Here is a 15,975-nt window from a genome sequence, read left to right on the forward strand (position 1 = left end):
TCCATTGCTTTCGCGTAATTCGTGGCATCTTGGATCAACGGGAACACGCTGGAGCTCAGTCTGGAGTTCAGGACGTTTATCTTCTGAGCCTCCATTGGCACTGGGTCCGCAGCGTTGATGTGGGCCTCAAAACATGCTAGCCAGTGAGTAAAATCTTTCCTGGCGTCGGGCGAGTGCGGATCCAGCTGCAGGCGATCGGGTTTGATTCTGATATCAATTCTGTGGAAAAATCTGACTGCAATAAATTGATGCGCAATCAATTGCACAAAGACGCAGATTGGGTACAACTGTGGCTTTATTACAGGAAGATGTGTGGCCTCCTGCTGCAGCTGGCGAAATGGCAGGGCACTGGAGGTCATGCATATTTATACAGTTCTTAGTGGGCAGAGCCAGCCGGCAGGGGCTACCGGCGAACCTGTAGTGCAGGCCCTACCTTACATCTCCTAATACAGTGGTTCACCACACAGGTACAAAATGTGATTTTTTTTTTTTAAAAAGGAAAATGGAATGTTAGCGTTTATTGCAAAAGGTCTGGAGTATAAAAGTAAAGAAGTGTTGTTGCAGTTGTAAAGGGTGTTGGTGGGGCCACATCTGGAGTATTGTGACCAGTTTTGGTCTCCTTATTTGAGGAAGGATGTGGTGGCATTGGAGGCAATTCAGAGGAGGTTCACCAGATTGATTCCGGGGATGAAGAGATTGACGTATGGGGAGAGATAAAACAGTTTGGGTTTATACTCGCTGGAGTTTAGAAGAATGAGAGGGGATCTGATTGACGTGTAGAAAATACTAAAAGGGATTGATAAAGTAAACATAGACCAAATGTTCCCCCTTGTGGAGCAATCTAAAATGAGAGGTCACAGATATAGGTTAAGAGGCAGTAGATTTAAAACTGAGATGAGGAGGAACTACTTCTCGCAGAGGGTGGTGAATTTGTGGAACTTGCTGCCCCATCATGCGGTGGAATCTGAATCATTAAATGGTCTCAAGAAGGAGATAGATATATTTCTGATAAAAAATGGGTCAAAGGGATATTGGGAACAGGTAGGGAGGTGGCCTTGCGACCAGGAAGAGATCAGCCATAATCTGATTGAGTGGCAGAGCAGATTGCCTAATTCTGCTCCTAATTCCTATGTTCCTATGTTCACAATGATACAGTAGACAAGTGCACAATTTGCAGTGACAGCGAACTGTATAAATAGGAAAGCCTTAGGTTTGAACCCTGGTCCGATCGCAGCCACAATAACAATGAAACGCTACAATTGGCTTTAGCACCGCTGGATTATAGCTGTAGAAAATAAGATGGGATGCTGCTTTTGGTCATTGACTATTAATAACAGCTGGAAATTTTGTATGTGGCTGTTGACTTTAAGGAGAGATTTATTTCCTAGTGATTGTATGCATTAAAAATAATGCAAAACAGTCAGTGTCCTTTTTTAAAAAATGCTGTTGAGCGATACGTTTCAAAAACCTGGAGGCCACCCATGAGTAGGCAAATTGCGAGACTGAATGTGGAACTGAAAGGGAAAACTATTCCCTTCATCTCCCATTCCCAGTGTCCATCTCCCCCAACAGTTGTCATTCCCCAGATTCCATCTCTGCCTCTCCAATAGCCGACCACTCTTCCACCACGCCCACAGCTCCCATTCTTCATTTTCCTTCTCTCTCCCTTTGCCTCTTGATTCAGAACCTCTCGATCACCTCCCTCACCTACATCCCACTACCCCCAGAACAGTCATAGCCTTATGTGGACGATGAGTTCACTGGAATAGGCAGGAAATAATCCTATTAACAGTGGTTGGCACTGCTGCCTCACAGCACTAGGGACCCCAGTTCAATTCGGGCCTTGGGTGACTTTCTGTGTGGAGTGTGCATGTTCTCCTTGTGACTATGATGGGAATAGAGGGATACGGATCCCAGAAGTGGAGAAAATTTTAGTTTGGATGGGCAGCATGGTCGGCGCAGACTTGGAGGGCCGAAGGGCCTGTTCCTTGCTGTACTTTTCTTTGTTCTTTGTTCTTGACTGAGTGGGTTCCCTTTGGGTGCTCCGGTTTCCTCCCACAATCCAAATATGTGCAGTTTAGGTGGATTGGCCAAGTTAAATTGCAACTTAGTGACCAAAGGTGTGCAGGTTGGGTGGGATTACAGAGATAGAGCGCGGATGGGGTACTCTTTCAGATGGTCAGTGCAGACCCTATGAGCTGAATGGCCTCCTTCTGCACTCTCGGGATTCTATAGATCTATGAAAAATTAGTGCAGCTGACCTCCAGTGGCCAAGCAATGTTTTGTTTGTAAAATTCTCATCCTTGAATTCAAATCCCTCCATGGCTTTACCCCTCCCAATCTCTACTGTAATCTCCTTCACCTGCACAACCCTCTGATCTGTATGTGCTCTATTTCTGGCCTCCTTCCAGTATTGGTAGCCTTGGCTTCAGCTGCTTGGGCCCTAAACTGTGGAATTCCCTCCCTAAATATTCTCCTTTGGGATTGTATTGTTCAGTTGTTCTGTGTTTGAATATGTGAATCTGTTTACTATTGCTGCTCACTGTACTTGATTGATTAAACCAGAGCATGGGCTCAGAAAGAAGTAAACGCAGCTGTAGGAAGAGCTGGAAGCCAGAGCTAAAACATGGAGTAAACATTTTATAGTATTGTATAAAATGCTTGGAAAGAAAGTTTGGTGCACAGACAACTGGTGTGTCATCTGGTCAAAAATATAAAATATACAATTAAGACACTTCTTAAAACGTAAGCTTTTGGCCACCTGCCCTAATTTCTCCTTGTACAGTTGGGGCCAAATACATTTTTCTTACTAATGGCTCCTTGTGCAGCACCTTGGGAGATGTATTATGTTAAAAGCATTTCCAAGTACAGGTTTTTGTTGTTGTCCTGACATTCAATGCCCAACTGTTAGTTATAATTTACAGTAATCACGCAAGTGTCCATCATTCATGGGGGGGGGGGGGAAAGTTAAATTGGCTGCTCTCCAGATAAGAACCTGCCACAATTCCAGAAAACGGCCAGTCATGTGGGAATGTTTAGGAACCGCATTGCTGCTGCCTTTGCAGGATTCGTCCACTCCCCCCCCCCCCCCCCCCCCTCCGCTCCCTTACTGCTGAGTCAAAATTACCCCCTGCAAACCACTACTGAGGCAAATGTTGGTCCTAAAATTGTCAACCCTCCAAGATTAAAGACTAATTTCCTGCAGACATCTGCAAATAAACTGAGAGAAAAGCTATCAGGGCTTTAAGAAAAACTTGATTTTTCATTTCTGTTTAGCACTTTTGTTTATTAGTTATAAAAATATTAGCAATGTGGGACAAAAGACTGTTTGACTGAACGGGACAGTTGGAGGCTGAAGATCATTAGTAAATCCTCCAACGCAGGGGGGTAATGGAGGAGAGGAGGAGGTATGAACCTACTTGAATCCCATCCTGCCATCTTACACTTGTCCCTAACTCCTCATTCTGTCACTCCTGTCTTTTCTCTGTTCCTCTGCTCCAATAGTACTCCATCTTCTAACTATCTTTCATCTGGGCGCTACACATGGGCTATGGACCCACACAGCATACCAATTTTCTGCCGACTTCTTCGATCTTCAGGACTTTTCCTGAGCCCTCTTGAATTATCATGGCTTCTCCGGAGCCCCTGCCAACTTTTTAACTTAACTGGGACCCTGTGGTAATACCAGGTATTGCAGTACCTGAGAGGTGGATGCCCATTGGCTAGACCTAGGAGTCTACCATTGGCCAATGTACGTAGCTCCGCCCTGAGAGGCGGGGTATAAGAACCCATACCGTCCCAGCAGCCTTCACTTTCTGTATCGAAGCTGCTGGGTACAGCTACAGTTCTAGCTGATTAAAGCCGATTAGTATGATTCTCCTTGTCTCACGAGTAATTGATTGTGCATCCCTTTCCTGTCCCCTCTCCCTGTCCTCTTCTTGGGACTCTTCTGTTTAATGGTGATCCACTCTGAGTCACCTGACACAGGTTTTCATGTCATTCCCTCACGCATGGGTGCGCTGGGCCCAAGAAACTTAAAAATGCAAAACTGCACATGTGCAGCTTGTTTCCCAGTCTGCACGCGTGGAAACCCTGAGGTCTGTCAAGTCTTGAAGTTCCCAATCATCCACGATCCAACAAGGTAAATGTAGGTTTCATAATGTGGATATTTCTTTCCCTGAAACCTTAATCCAAAATGTGTCAGTGGCCAGGATTTTCCTGTCCCCAAATTCTCACGAGTGTCAATGGACATTTTGCCATGCTGCCAGATTTTCCGTGCTGCCCGGCTAGTGTCTTTAAGCGATGAGGTGAGAACATTTTAGTTCTCCAGCTACGTAATCCACAGGAGGGAAGGAAAGAAAAAGTTAGCCTGATAATTCTGGATTATAGTTGAAGTCTCCATAATTAAAACACTTTTTAATTAAGCCTCTTTAATTACGAAGCTCCCTGAGTGTGACATGTTTCTCTTTTTCTTTCAGATCAGCATCTTCATGACACATTTATCCAACTATGGGAATGATCGACTGGGACTTTATACGTTTGTGAACCTGGCTAATTTTGTCCATTGCTGGACTAACCTGAAGCTGCAAACTATGCCCCCTGTGCAGCTGGCAGACAAATACTTTGAACTCTTTCCGGAACAAAAGGGCCCACTCTGGCAGGTGTGCTCCCAGTCCTTCTTAAAACAAGTGCACTGCTAACTCTGCAGACAGCAGTCCCATAACCATTCTTCTCCACCGACCCTTGCTTTATGTGCTCATCCCCTTTGAAGTGACTCTGCATCCAGGGTTCTCGTCATCTTGCTGATAACTCCACTTGTTTTTGGAATGTAGATTGATTTTAACAGCCACGAGTTGGCAAACAAGAACATGGCTGCCAGCAAACTGATCATCAATCCCCGCCACCCCTGCTATTATATATTTTTCTGGATCTTTTCCTTTAATCCACAATATCTATGATTGCTTTGTCAAACAAATTGCCACAATGCCAGTGTGGCAGGAATGAGTGCTAAAGCTGAATTCTAACTCTGAATCAGAGGAATGTTCAAATGTTAATTTGCATTTGAGATTGGGCCATTTTATATCTGGAAGCGTAAACTTCAAAGTTATTTTGCCATCTCCCTTGTACACGGGTGCAATCCATAAGATCATTCGACCTATCGAGTCTGCTCTGCCATTCGATCATGGCTGATATATAATATGATAGATAAGCTGCAGAGTTGGGCTGAGAGGTGGCAAATGGAGTTTAATGTAGAGAAGTGTGAGGTGATTCACTTTGGAAGGAATAACAGGAATGCGGAATATTTGGCTAATGGTAAAGTTCTTGGAAGTGTGGATGAACAGAGGGATCGAGGTGTCCATGTACATAGATCCCTGAAAGTTGCCACCCAGGTTGAGAGGGTTGTTAAGAAGGCGTAAAGTGTGTTAGCTTTTATTGGTAGCGGGATTGAGTTTGGGAGCCATGAGGTCATGTTGCAGCTGTACAAAACTCTGGTTCGGCCGTATTTGGAGTATTGCGTACAGTTCTGGTCACCGCATTATGGGAAGGACGTGGAGGCTTTGGAGCGGGTGCAGAGGAGATTTACCAGGATGTTGCCTGGTATGGAGGGAAAATCTTATGAGGAAAGGCTGATGGACTTGAGGTTGTTTTCGTTGGAGAGAAGAAGGTTAAGAGCAGACTTAATAGAGGCATACAAAATGATCAGGGGGTTGGATAGGATGGACAGTGAGAGCCTTCTCCCGCGGATGGATATGGCTGGCACGAGGGGACATAACTTTAAACTGAGGGGTAATAGATATAGGACAGAGGTCAGAGGTAGGTTCTTTACGCAAAGAGTAGTGAGGCCGTGGAATGCCCTACCTGCTACAGTAGTGAACTTGCCAACATTGAGGGCATTTAAAAGTTTATTGGATAAACATATGGATGATAATGGCATAGTGTAGGTTAGATGGCTTTTGTTTCGGTGCAACATCGTAGGCCGAAGGGCCTGTACTGCGCTGTATCGTTCTATGTTCTATGTTCTATATGTTTCTCACCCCCATTCTCCTGCCTTCTGCCCATAACCCCTGATCTTCTTATTAATCAAGAAATCCCCTTAATAATCACACCAGATTTGTGCTTGAAGTGCTGGTACCTACAGGGCTATAGACCAAGAGCTGGAGGGTGGAATTAGGCAGAATAGTTATTTCTTAGAACATAAGAACTAGGAGCAGGAGTAGGCAATTTAGCCTCTCGAGCCTGCTCCACCTTTCAATACGATCATGGCTGATCACATCATGGCCTCATCGCCACCGCCCTGCCCATTCTCCATAACCCTTCAACCTATTACTGATTAAAAATCTGTCTAACATCTCCTTAAATTTACTCACTGTCCCAGCATCCACCGCACTCTGGGGTAGTGAATTCCACAGATTCACGATCCTTTGGGAGATGTAGTTTTTCCTCAAATCTGTTTTAAATTTGATACCTCTTATTCTAAGATTATGACCTCTTGTTCTAGATTGCCCCACAAGAGGAAGCATCCGCTCCACATCTACTTTATCCATACCTTTTATCATCTTCTATACCTCTCTCCCCTCATTCTCCTAAACTCCAGAGAGTATAGGACTAAACTGCTCAATCTGCTCATCTCTGGAATCAATCTAGTGAACCTCCTCTGAACTGCCTCCAATGTCACTACATCTTTCCTACTGTGAAAACTTTACCTGGATTGCTGTGGATGTGATTAGTGCCAGAAAGTGGTTATTTATTTTATATTGTATTCAACGTTCTGTTCAGGAACCATGGTGATGTCAATGAAGCTTGTGGTTCAGAGGGAAGGAAGGACAGGGTGTGGGTCTCAATTTCCATGGTAAATTTAAACATATATTTGTATCGAGCCTGATCAGATCAAAACATCTCAAAGCATTTTGTTCTCGTTGTCATATCTTTCTCTTGCTGGGAGAGTGACTGTTATTATGTGGATAGATATATGGGAAGCAATCCATGGTGATGTACAAGACATCTCCTTTCTGCTGCACCGTTGTTTGGAATTTAGATTCAGGTCAATCCCACTACTAATTGGACAAAGCTTGAATATGTTGTGATTTCAGCTGGAAATGTCTTTCCAAATGGAGGCACAGATTAATTTCCATGCAACAATTAAATCACACAGACAGGGTTTCCCCACTATACTGACTAACCTGCAAAATGACAGGGTTCTGTGTCAATTCCTTTGACAAACAATGACTATTCATGCTGCGTTAAACTCCAAGGAACTCTCCCATTTTAATGCAGTGCCCAATTCTCTCTGTTTCTGGCAGAATCCATGTGATGATAAACGGCATAAGGACATCTGGTCTAAAGAGAAAACGTGTGATCGTTTACCAAAATTTCTGGTTATTGGACCTCAAAAAACAGGTGAGCTTTAATCACAAGAGGTTGTGAATGATTCAGTTCACCTATAGTACCTAAATGGGTTCCCTGGAGAACAGTTAATTACATAAACTGCTCTCTCAAGCATATTCTAATAGTACATTTGCAGGTGATATCAAATCTCATGTTGCTTTGCAGTAATTTACTTTATGGTGCGTTGACCTTTGACCTGGAGTTGTACCGTAAGGAAAATTTGTAATTTCTTTAAACGTCTGTGGAACCTGCAGTTGTTTTTGAGAATGGTTGAAAAGAACGTTTTACGGTTTTGCATCAATTATAAAGGAATGAATTGTAACTTTCCTGCATAATAAGAAATACTGGTCCATGTGACGTGCTGACCATTGACCCGGAGGTAGTACCAGGAAGGCAGTTCAGGAAGAAGCGGTGGGGCTGGCAGACACAAAGGAGAGCTGCAGGCACAAAAGAGAACTGTAAGCAGAGAAGGCGATCAGCAAAGGCGATCAGCACACAGATGCAGACACAAAGAGAAAACAGATAGAGGGCGAAATTCTCCATTTGGGAGACTAAGCACGGTAGCACAAGTGGATAACACTGTGGCTTCACAGCACCAGGGTCCCAGGTTCGGTTCCCCGCTGGGTCATTGACTGTGCCGAGTCTACACGTTCTCCCCGTGTCTGCATGGGGTTTCCTCCTGGTGCTCCGGTTTCCTCCCACAGTCCAAAGACATGCAGGTTAGGTGGATTGGCCGTGATAAATTGCCCATAGTGACCAAAAAAGGTTAGGAGGGGTTACTGGGTTACGGAGATAGGGTGGAAGTGAGGGCTTAAGTGGGTTGGTGCAGACTCGATGGGCCGAATGACCTCCTTCTGCACTGTATGTTCCATGTAATGACACCGAGACTGAATTGCATGCAGTTCTCCTTCCTGTGGGGCGTGCTGTTTCTAGAGCAATCCAGGACATGCTAATGGGCCAACACTTGGCTGGCGAGAATTCCGAAAAATTCCCAGCCCAGAAAGAGCTTGGCAGCTGGAGTTGTTTTTTAAACCCTCCATTTACCACACGCTCACTGCAACCACCAAGATGACTGAGAGAAGATCTGCCTCCTGTGGTCGGGAGTCCAAGATGGACCCACAGCTCTGTGTCAGTGAGCAGTGGAAGAACATCCTCCTCCTAAATGTGTGCCACTGACTCAAACCTGCCTTCTGAGCACTGCCTGGGAGGTGGTGGCAGAGACAGTTAGCACTGCCAGTCCCATCAGGAGGAGGCAGTTGGTGATCCAGAGGGAGAGGAGTTACTGGTGATCCTCTACCCTGAGAGGGGCAGAGAACCATGGAGGGTTCCATAGCATGCGGTGCAGATACTCTGGTTGGGGTGAGCTCGGCTGATCCCCTGCTTCCTCTGCAATCTGGTAGCGCTTCTGAGTAGTGCCAACATCTGGTGGGCTCCTGATAGAGTTTGATGGTACAGCTGGAGTGTGAGGGTGTCCAGAGGCGTGGCCTGGGTGGGGTCCCAGATGACCAGAGGTCTTCTGAGCATTTAAAGGATGCAGTCAGAACTCAGAAATGTGAGCAGTGGAGCCTGTAAGTAGTAGCAAAGATAGACTTTAAAAGATGTTGTGTTTAAAAGATAGACTGCAGCAATAACAGTCTGAGCCAGATCACCCCAAGTCCATGAACCTGGCACTGAGTCACTAGCCGCTACCAGCCCCAGTCTGGGAAGCCACCACCAGCAAGCCTGACAGTTTTCAATGATTTTTCAGTGATTTTTAGCCTTTTGCTCCCCCTCTGCAGCCGCGGCACCCAGTCCACGTTTGTAAATGCCTGTAGCAATTCACACCCGCGAGACTTCCGCTTAAGAGGAGTGGAGCACCATGGAAGGGTAGAGCATACTGTGTCCAACCCGCTAATCACATTTAAATGCACGTAAATGCTAGTTTGGCACATAGGTGCTGGGGGCAGACATCAATTTTGACCGGACGCCTGATTCTCTCCCGGATCATGGTTTGTGGCGTCGGGAGGCGGAGAATTTTGCCTCGAGGTGGAAATAGAAATAAAATAATTCTTGTAAGGAGAAGAAGAAAATTATTCTTAGGAAGAGATTAGTTTTTCTGTTTGGCAGAAAAAGAGAGAGGGGCTGTCTCACAAAGTACTGTGTGAGCTGACTAAAAAGGTCTAAAACCTGGAAAGTTGTGCAAATAGCTCAGGGATGCTAAAGAGCTGGCTGTTTCTCAGAAGTGTCCAAAGCATGGACCAGGTGTTATTGGCTGGTCAGTTGAAAAGTAACTGGAAAGCGACACCTTCAGGACAGTCGTGACCCGAGTGAGAGAGGGTTCATAGAAGTTGCCTTGCTGGGGGTTATCATACCCATTAAACTCAAAGGTAAAAGCTGTTGTTGCAGAACTCCTGACCTACCCTTTATGAATGAAGAATGATATATTGTAGAACTATGTAACAACATAGTACCACATTTGTGTGGGGAATGATGAAAATGCTTGCGGTTGCTAAAGATATGTCTGTCGTATTAACTATTTAAAATTAAATTTACCTTTATAGTTGATATTTTATTTGCCTGTTTATTCATGTTAATTTACTTTAATTCAGATTCTTGTTAAAGTAAAGGTTGCAAGAAGTTAAATCTTTTTGCTAGTTTCTTCTTTGGTCATCATTTGGTAAATTTGGTTATTTTGATTTCCACTTCCCCCACAGAGATTGTGACAATGAATAAAACTAGTCTCCAATGTGCTATCTTCTGCTCCTAAGATGTTTCAAGAAATAAAGTGCCTTAGATATGTGAATGAATTTCCACAGGGGTTCACCCGATTATCTGTCATAACTGCAATGAAATCCAGAAACTCTCGAAAATAGGCAAAGGCCTTGTTTGCACCACTTTGGGGATGAATTTCTGTGGCTGTCACATCAAAGTTGTGATAAATGAGTATGTACAACCCCATGGAAATTTGCCCCATCAACATTATCCAAAGATAGCTTGAGTTGGTGCAATTATGAGTTTCAGTAGAATTATAGAGTCAAGTTTACAAATCTGCCTTTGAGCTTATTGGGAATTCAGAGACAGAGGTCAATCAACCCTGAAGAACAGGTAGGAATTCCTTCGGAGCCGATGAATTTTCACACCAAAATCCAATTCAGTCTTGGTATGGGGTATGTAGCTTCATAAAACACATTTGGACTGTGGGAGGAAACCGGAGCACCCGGAGGAAACCCACGCACACACAGGGAGGATGTGCAGACTCCGCACAGACAGTGACCCAAGCCGGAATCGAACCTGGGACCCTGGAGCTGTGAAGCAATTGTGCTATCCACAATGCTGCCGTTCCCACAGAAACTCAATGTCCAGCAGATTCTGCCAGCATTTTCTGCATGCAGCTATTAAGTGTCGCTTTTTCCAATCACCCAGGACAGTCGATTATTTACTGAAAAGGAAAGTAGAATCATTTTTGTGTGTAAAATAGGCTGTTGATCTGATCTTGTCAATTTCCCACTAAGTAGGTTATGCTAGCATTGCCCCTCACATTTGGTAAGACAGTTTGGCCTTTGAGATGGGACCTGTGGCAATGAATAACTAATTTTCCATTAAGACTTTGTGCTTATTTCTCATTAATCACATAAAGCATTTAACTGAAAACATTTCTCCAGCATTGACAATGTTGGACCATTACCAACAAATGCATGCCAGTTTCTATTTAGTGAGTAATTTCTTTTCAAACAATATTTTTATTCATTTCTCAGAAGCACACTGCAAATCATTAGTAATTGTTTTATGTGGCGTTTAATTACAATAAAAGGTTGTAAAAAATGTAAAGTATTGTATTTGGTATACAACTGACTGAGCACAATTTTTAAAGGGCCGAAGAAGTGTAGGCAGCAGCGGTGCACGGCTGAGATTATTTAGTTAGTAGTGTTAAATATAATGGTGCAGATTGTTTTAAATTTTCAATTTCTATACAAGTGGAAATATCCATTAATAGCCATTCACTTATATGTGTCGCCTATATTAGCAATGTCATGGCAGTCTGAAATGGTAAATAATTTTGTATTTTAATTAGTCACTGCAAATTTTTTTTATGCCTTTCTACCATGCATACAGTAAGAATGGTGATAATTGAATTATGCTAACATTCCATAATTACTGTGTCCTAATTAAGTAATCTAGTATTTCACAGAAGAGCATTTTTGCAGTTCTTTCAAAACAATTAATGCTTGCAGAAAGAAGCTCCACTGACAAATTGGCATGGAAAGAAGGGCAGCAATTTCATCACAAACACATCAATACGTTTTCTAATATTTTCTGTTCTCAGGCACCACGGCTTTGTACTTGTTCCTAATTATGCATCCAGCCATCACCAGTAATTTCCCCAATCCAAAGACCTTTGAAGAAGTGCAGTTCTTCAGTGGGAATGCCTATCACAAGGGAATTGATTGGTAAGATAAGCGATCAAACAAAGTGCACATTTTGTAAACAAGAAGATCTTTATTAAAATTAGGAATCCTGCGTTCATAATATGTGGCGAAATTAATTATTTGATTTGAAAGTCTGAATTCTACATTGGGTCTCAGCGTTGATAGAACATTTCTGTGCCTCCCAAAGATTTTCAAATTAATTTGCAAAGGTACATTAACTTGAAATCTTAAGGTTATGCAGTTCTGTAAAATAACCAAATAGCTAGACAGCAAAATAAATATATTGGCATGCTTGCTAATGTGACATGGACCAGGAAGTCAACAGTTCCTGCCTGTGATTACCGCAGCTCAATTTTGAATGTAATAAAAGCAAATTACTGCAGATGCTGGAATCTGAAACCAAAGAGAAAATGCTGGAAAATCTCAGCAGGTCTGGCAGCATCTGTAGGGAGAAGAAAGAGCTAATGTTTTGAGTCCAGATGAGCGCTTTGACAAAGGGTCATCTGGACTCGAAACGTTAGCTCTTTTCTCTCCCTACAGATGCTGCCAGACCTGCTGAGATTTTCCAGCATTTTCTCTTTGGTTTCAGTTTTGAATGTAATGCAGGAAGGCAAGCCAATCAACTTGAGGTTTTGTGAAATTTAGCAGCCAATTTAAAAGTGACATTGTCACACATGTGAAGCATTGAGAAGTACAGAAATAGGAAGAAAGATAAAGAAAGAATGTGCATCTATATAGTGCTGATTGCACTCTTAGAATATCCCAAAGCATTTTACAATCACTTTCATGTTATTTTTGATGTGGAGATGCCGGTGTTGGACTGGGGTGAGCACAGTAAGAAGTCTTATAACACCAGGTTAAAGTCCAACAGGTTTGTTTTGAATCCCTAGCTTTCGGAGCACTGCTCCTTCCTCAGGTGGTGCTTTCTTGCAAGTGTATGTGACTCAGATGGTCCGCATTCGCCATGTGTGTCCAAGTTGGTGCTTGAAAGTATATTCCTAGGCGGACAGAATTAACACCCATCGTTGAATTCTTGCCGAGGCGAGCGGCGGGATGGCCTGGTACTCTTTGAAGAGACCCAAGACCGCTATGTGGTCAGAAGCAATGATAAAATGTCTACCATGTAAGTCCTGGTGGAATTTTCTTATGCCAAAGGCTATTGATAATCCTTCTTGATTGTGAATAGCCTTTTCCAACTACTGAGAATGTTCTTGACAAATTCTCAATCGGCCTTTCAGAACCATCACCCATTTCAAGGGACAACACTGCGCCAGCACCAAATGGAGAGGCGTCACAGGTCACAATCAGTTCTTTAGATGGGTCCAAGTGTACTAACGGGTTTGAGGAATGCGGAAATTGCGTTATACTGTTGAAGGTTTCCCCCTGGGGACCCTTCCAAGACCAACAATGGAGTTTCTTCAGCAGAATACGCAAAGGGGCAAACACCACGGCTAAGTCTGGTTAAAAATAACATCCGGAGAAGTTTCCCATACCAAAATTGAATTGAGTCCAGTTGTGTTTTCGGGGGCAGGCCCCACCTTTATCACCTTGACCTTGTCTTCCACGGGCTGTAATCCTTGTGCATCTACATTGTGCCCCAGGTTGGTCACCTCTGATTTGAAAGGTGCACTTCTCTTTTTGAGGCAAACGCCAGCACCCTGAAATCTCAACACATCCTCTAGGTTTGCTGGATGCTCGGCCTCTGTCGATCCACTTATCAGGACATCATCAAGATATGGTACAACCGTGTTAGCCCCAGTAGCAGACTCTCCATTGTCCTTTGGAATTTTGTACATGTCGAAGACACGCCAAAAGGCACGTACTTGTGTGTGTTTATTGTGACAAATGCCGGGAAGTGTCATCTAATTCGAGTTCTGGTACGCGTGACTCAGATCCAGCTTTGTGTAAGATTAACCTCCTGTCAGCGTTGCATACAGTTCTTCAATTATCAGGTGTAGATGTTTATTGGACATCTGACTCCCTTGGACGTTCCTGCCTCCACCTGATGTACATCAGCAACTGTGTGGTGCTCATCAGATTGTGCCCCAGAAGCCTGTCCACTCATGTCATCCACCAAAGTGTGTGTCTCTGCGCTGGTGGAAGGTGCAGGTGATAGCTGTCATGCCTTGATGATGGTCTTCTCGGAGCTCTCCTCCTCACTTTAAAAAAAATTTAGAGTACCCAATTATTTATTTTCCCAATTAAGGGCAATTTAGCTTGGCCAATCCACCTAACCTGCACATCTTTGGGTTGTGGGAGTGAAACCCACGCAGACATGGGGAGAATGTGCAAACTCCACATGGACAGTGACCCAGGGCCGGGATTCGTACCCGGGTCCTCAGCGCCGTAGTCCCAATTCTAACCACCGCGCCGCCCTTTCCATCACTTGGTTAGAACATAGAACAATACAGCGCAGTACAGGCCCTTCGGCCCACGATGTTGCACCGAAACAAAAGCCATCTAACCTACACTATGCCATTATCATCCATATGTTTATCCAATAAACTTTTAAATGCCCTCAATGTTGGCGAGTTCACTACTGTAGCAGGTAGGGCATTCCACGGCCTCACTACTCTTTGCGTAAAGAACTTACCTCTGACCTCTGTCCTATATCTATCACCCCTCAGTTTAAAGTTATGTCCCCTCGTGCCAGCCATTTCCATCCGCGGGAGAAGGCTCTCACTGTCCACCCTATCCAACCCCCTGATCATTTTGTATGGTTAACAGGGGAGGGAACATATCCGGATAGCCCGGCCCCATCAGATGGATATCCTGTGAGAGAATGAACATGTGGTCAGTCAGAGGGGAAGGATCATTTTGTCGGACATGAACAACTCACTGAGATAGGTCATCTGGGTGAAGGGGCAGTGGGTCCTCACCTCTGCGGCATAGGCCAACCTCATTGTCGGTGACTGGTCTCTCCTTGATATCCGGGGCCTTTCCTCATTGGGGATGAGGACTCGAATCTCTGCAACTCTTGGCCCTTTCCTGCTTATTGTGGGCTATTTTCTCCTGCAGGGACAAAGAGAGGGCACTGTGAGCCGGGTCAGGGGACTCTATAGCAGGTGGAATTTGTGGGCACTGCATCTGGTCATGAAGGGATTGTGCTAATGGGTGCCAGTGGATTCTGAGGAATAAGCACAAAGATCAGGGGCGGAATTCTCCGCAATCGGCGCAATGTCCGCCGACCGGCGCCAAAAACGGCGCAAATCAGTCCGGCATCCTCTGCATCTTGAGCGGTCGAGCCCTAACCTTGAGGGGCTAGGCCTGCGCCGGACTGATTTCCGCCCTGCCAGCTGGCAGGAAAGGCCTTTGGTGCCCCGCCAGCTGGCGCAAAACTGACTTTGCCGGGCGGCGCATGCACGGGAGCATCAGCGGCCGCTCACAGCATCCCCGCGCATGCGCAAGGCGAAAGGAAAAGAGTGCCCCCGCGGCACAGGCCCGCCAGCGGATCGATGGGCCCTGATCGCGGGCCAGGCACCCCCCGGGGCCAGATCGCCCGCGCCCCCCCCTGGACCCCAGAGCCCGCCCGCGCCGCCTTGTCCCGCCGGTAAGAGAGGTGGTTTAATCCACGCCGGCGGGACAGGCATTCCAGCAGCGGGACTTCGGCCCATTCAGGCCGGAGAATCACCGGGGGGGAGCCCGCCAACCGGCCCGACGCGATTCCCGCCCCTGCCGAATATCCGGTGCTGGAGAATTTGGCAACCGGTGGGGGCGGGATTCACGCCAGCTCCCGGCGATTCTCCGACCCGGCGGGGGGATCAGAGAATCCCGCCCCAGATGTGGGCATGGTGCGAGATGTTAGCCAGTGATTTGTGGGGATATTGGGAATTTGAGGGGTGGCAGGCAGAACTGATGCCAGGAGAGAGGCGGCAACTTACCCTTGCAGCTCGGTGAAGGTCATTGGTTTTCTTCCGACATTGGATGGCGGTCGTCCTGATCATGCTGCCCGCACTGACAGCCACTGCGACCGCCTCCCAGGCAGTATCAGACCCTGCTGCTGATCCTCCTACCCCCATGGGGGAATAGGATGTCCTATCTGGCATCAACAGCATCGAGAAGCCTGTCAGATTGGCAACCCCAAAGCGCAGAGCATGTCTGCACGCTGCCATTCTTGTGTGTTGACTGGGAGTGAGTGGTGTGGGAACATTTAAAAGCAGGTCCCTCTTCTTAGCGGTGAGAT

General features: G+C 45.4%; 1 protein-coding gene across 7 annotated transcripts in view; it reads left to right on the forward strand.

The window, feature by feature from the left end:
• Positions 1-15,975, forward strand: part of ndst3 (N-deacetylase/N-sulfotransferase (heparan glucosaminyl) 3) — a 1,764,928-nt gene that overhangs the window by 1,721,790 nt on the left and 27,163 nt on the right. For 6 of the 7 annotated variants that reach the window (XM_072496171.1, XM_072496172.1, XM_072496174.1 and 3 more), the window contains 3 exons: positions 4,479-4,661; positions 7,302-7,398; positions 11,690-11,813. In XM_072496171.1, coding sequence (XP_072352272.1) covers positions 4,479-4,661; positions 7,302-7,398; positions 11,690-11,813 — 404 coding nt within the window. The remainder of the gene's footprint in view (positions 1-4,478; positions 4,662-7,301; positions 7,399-11,689; positions 11,814-15,975) is intronic. The other variant, XM_072496177.1, reaches the window with a different exon arrangement.

This window comes from Scyliorhinus torazame, chromosome 3 (genome assembly GCF_047496885.1).
Source record: "Scyliorhinus torazame isolate Kashiwa2021f chromosome 3, sScyTor2.1, whole genome shotgun sequence".
NCBI classification, from domain to species: Eukaryota; Metazoa; Chordata; class Chondrichthyes; order Carcharhiniformes; family Scyliorhinidae; genus Scyliorhinus; species Scyliorhinus torazame.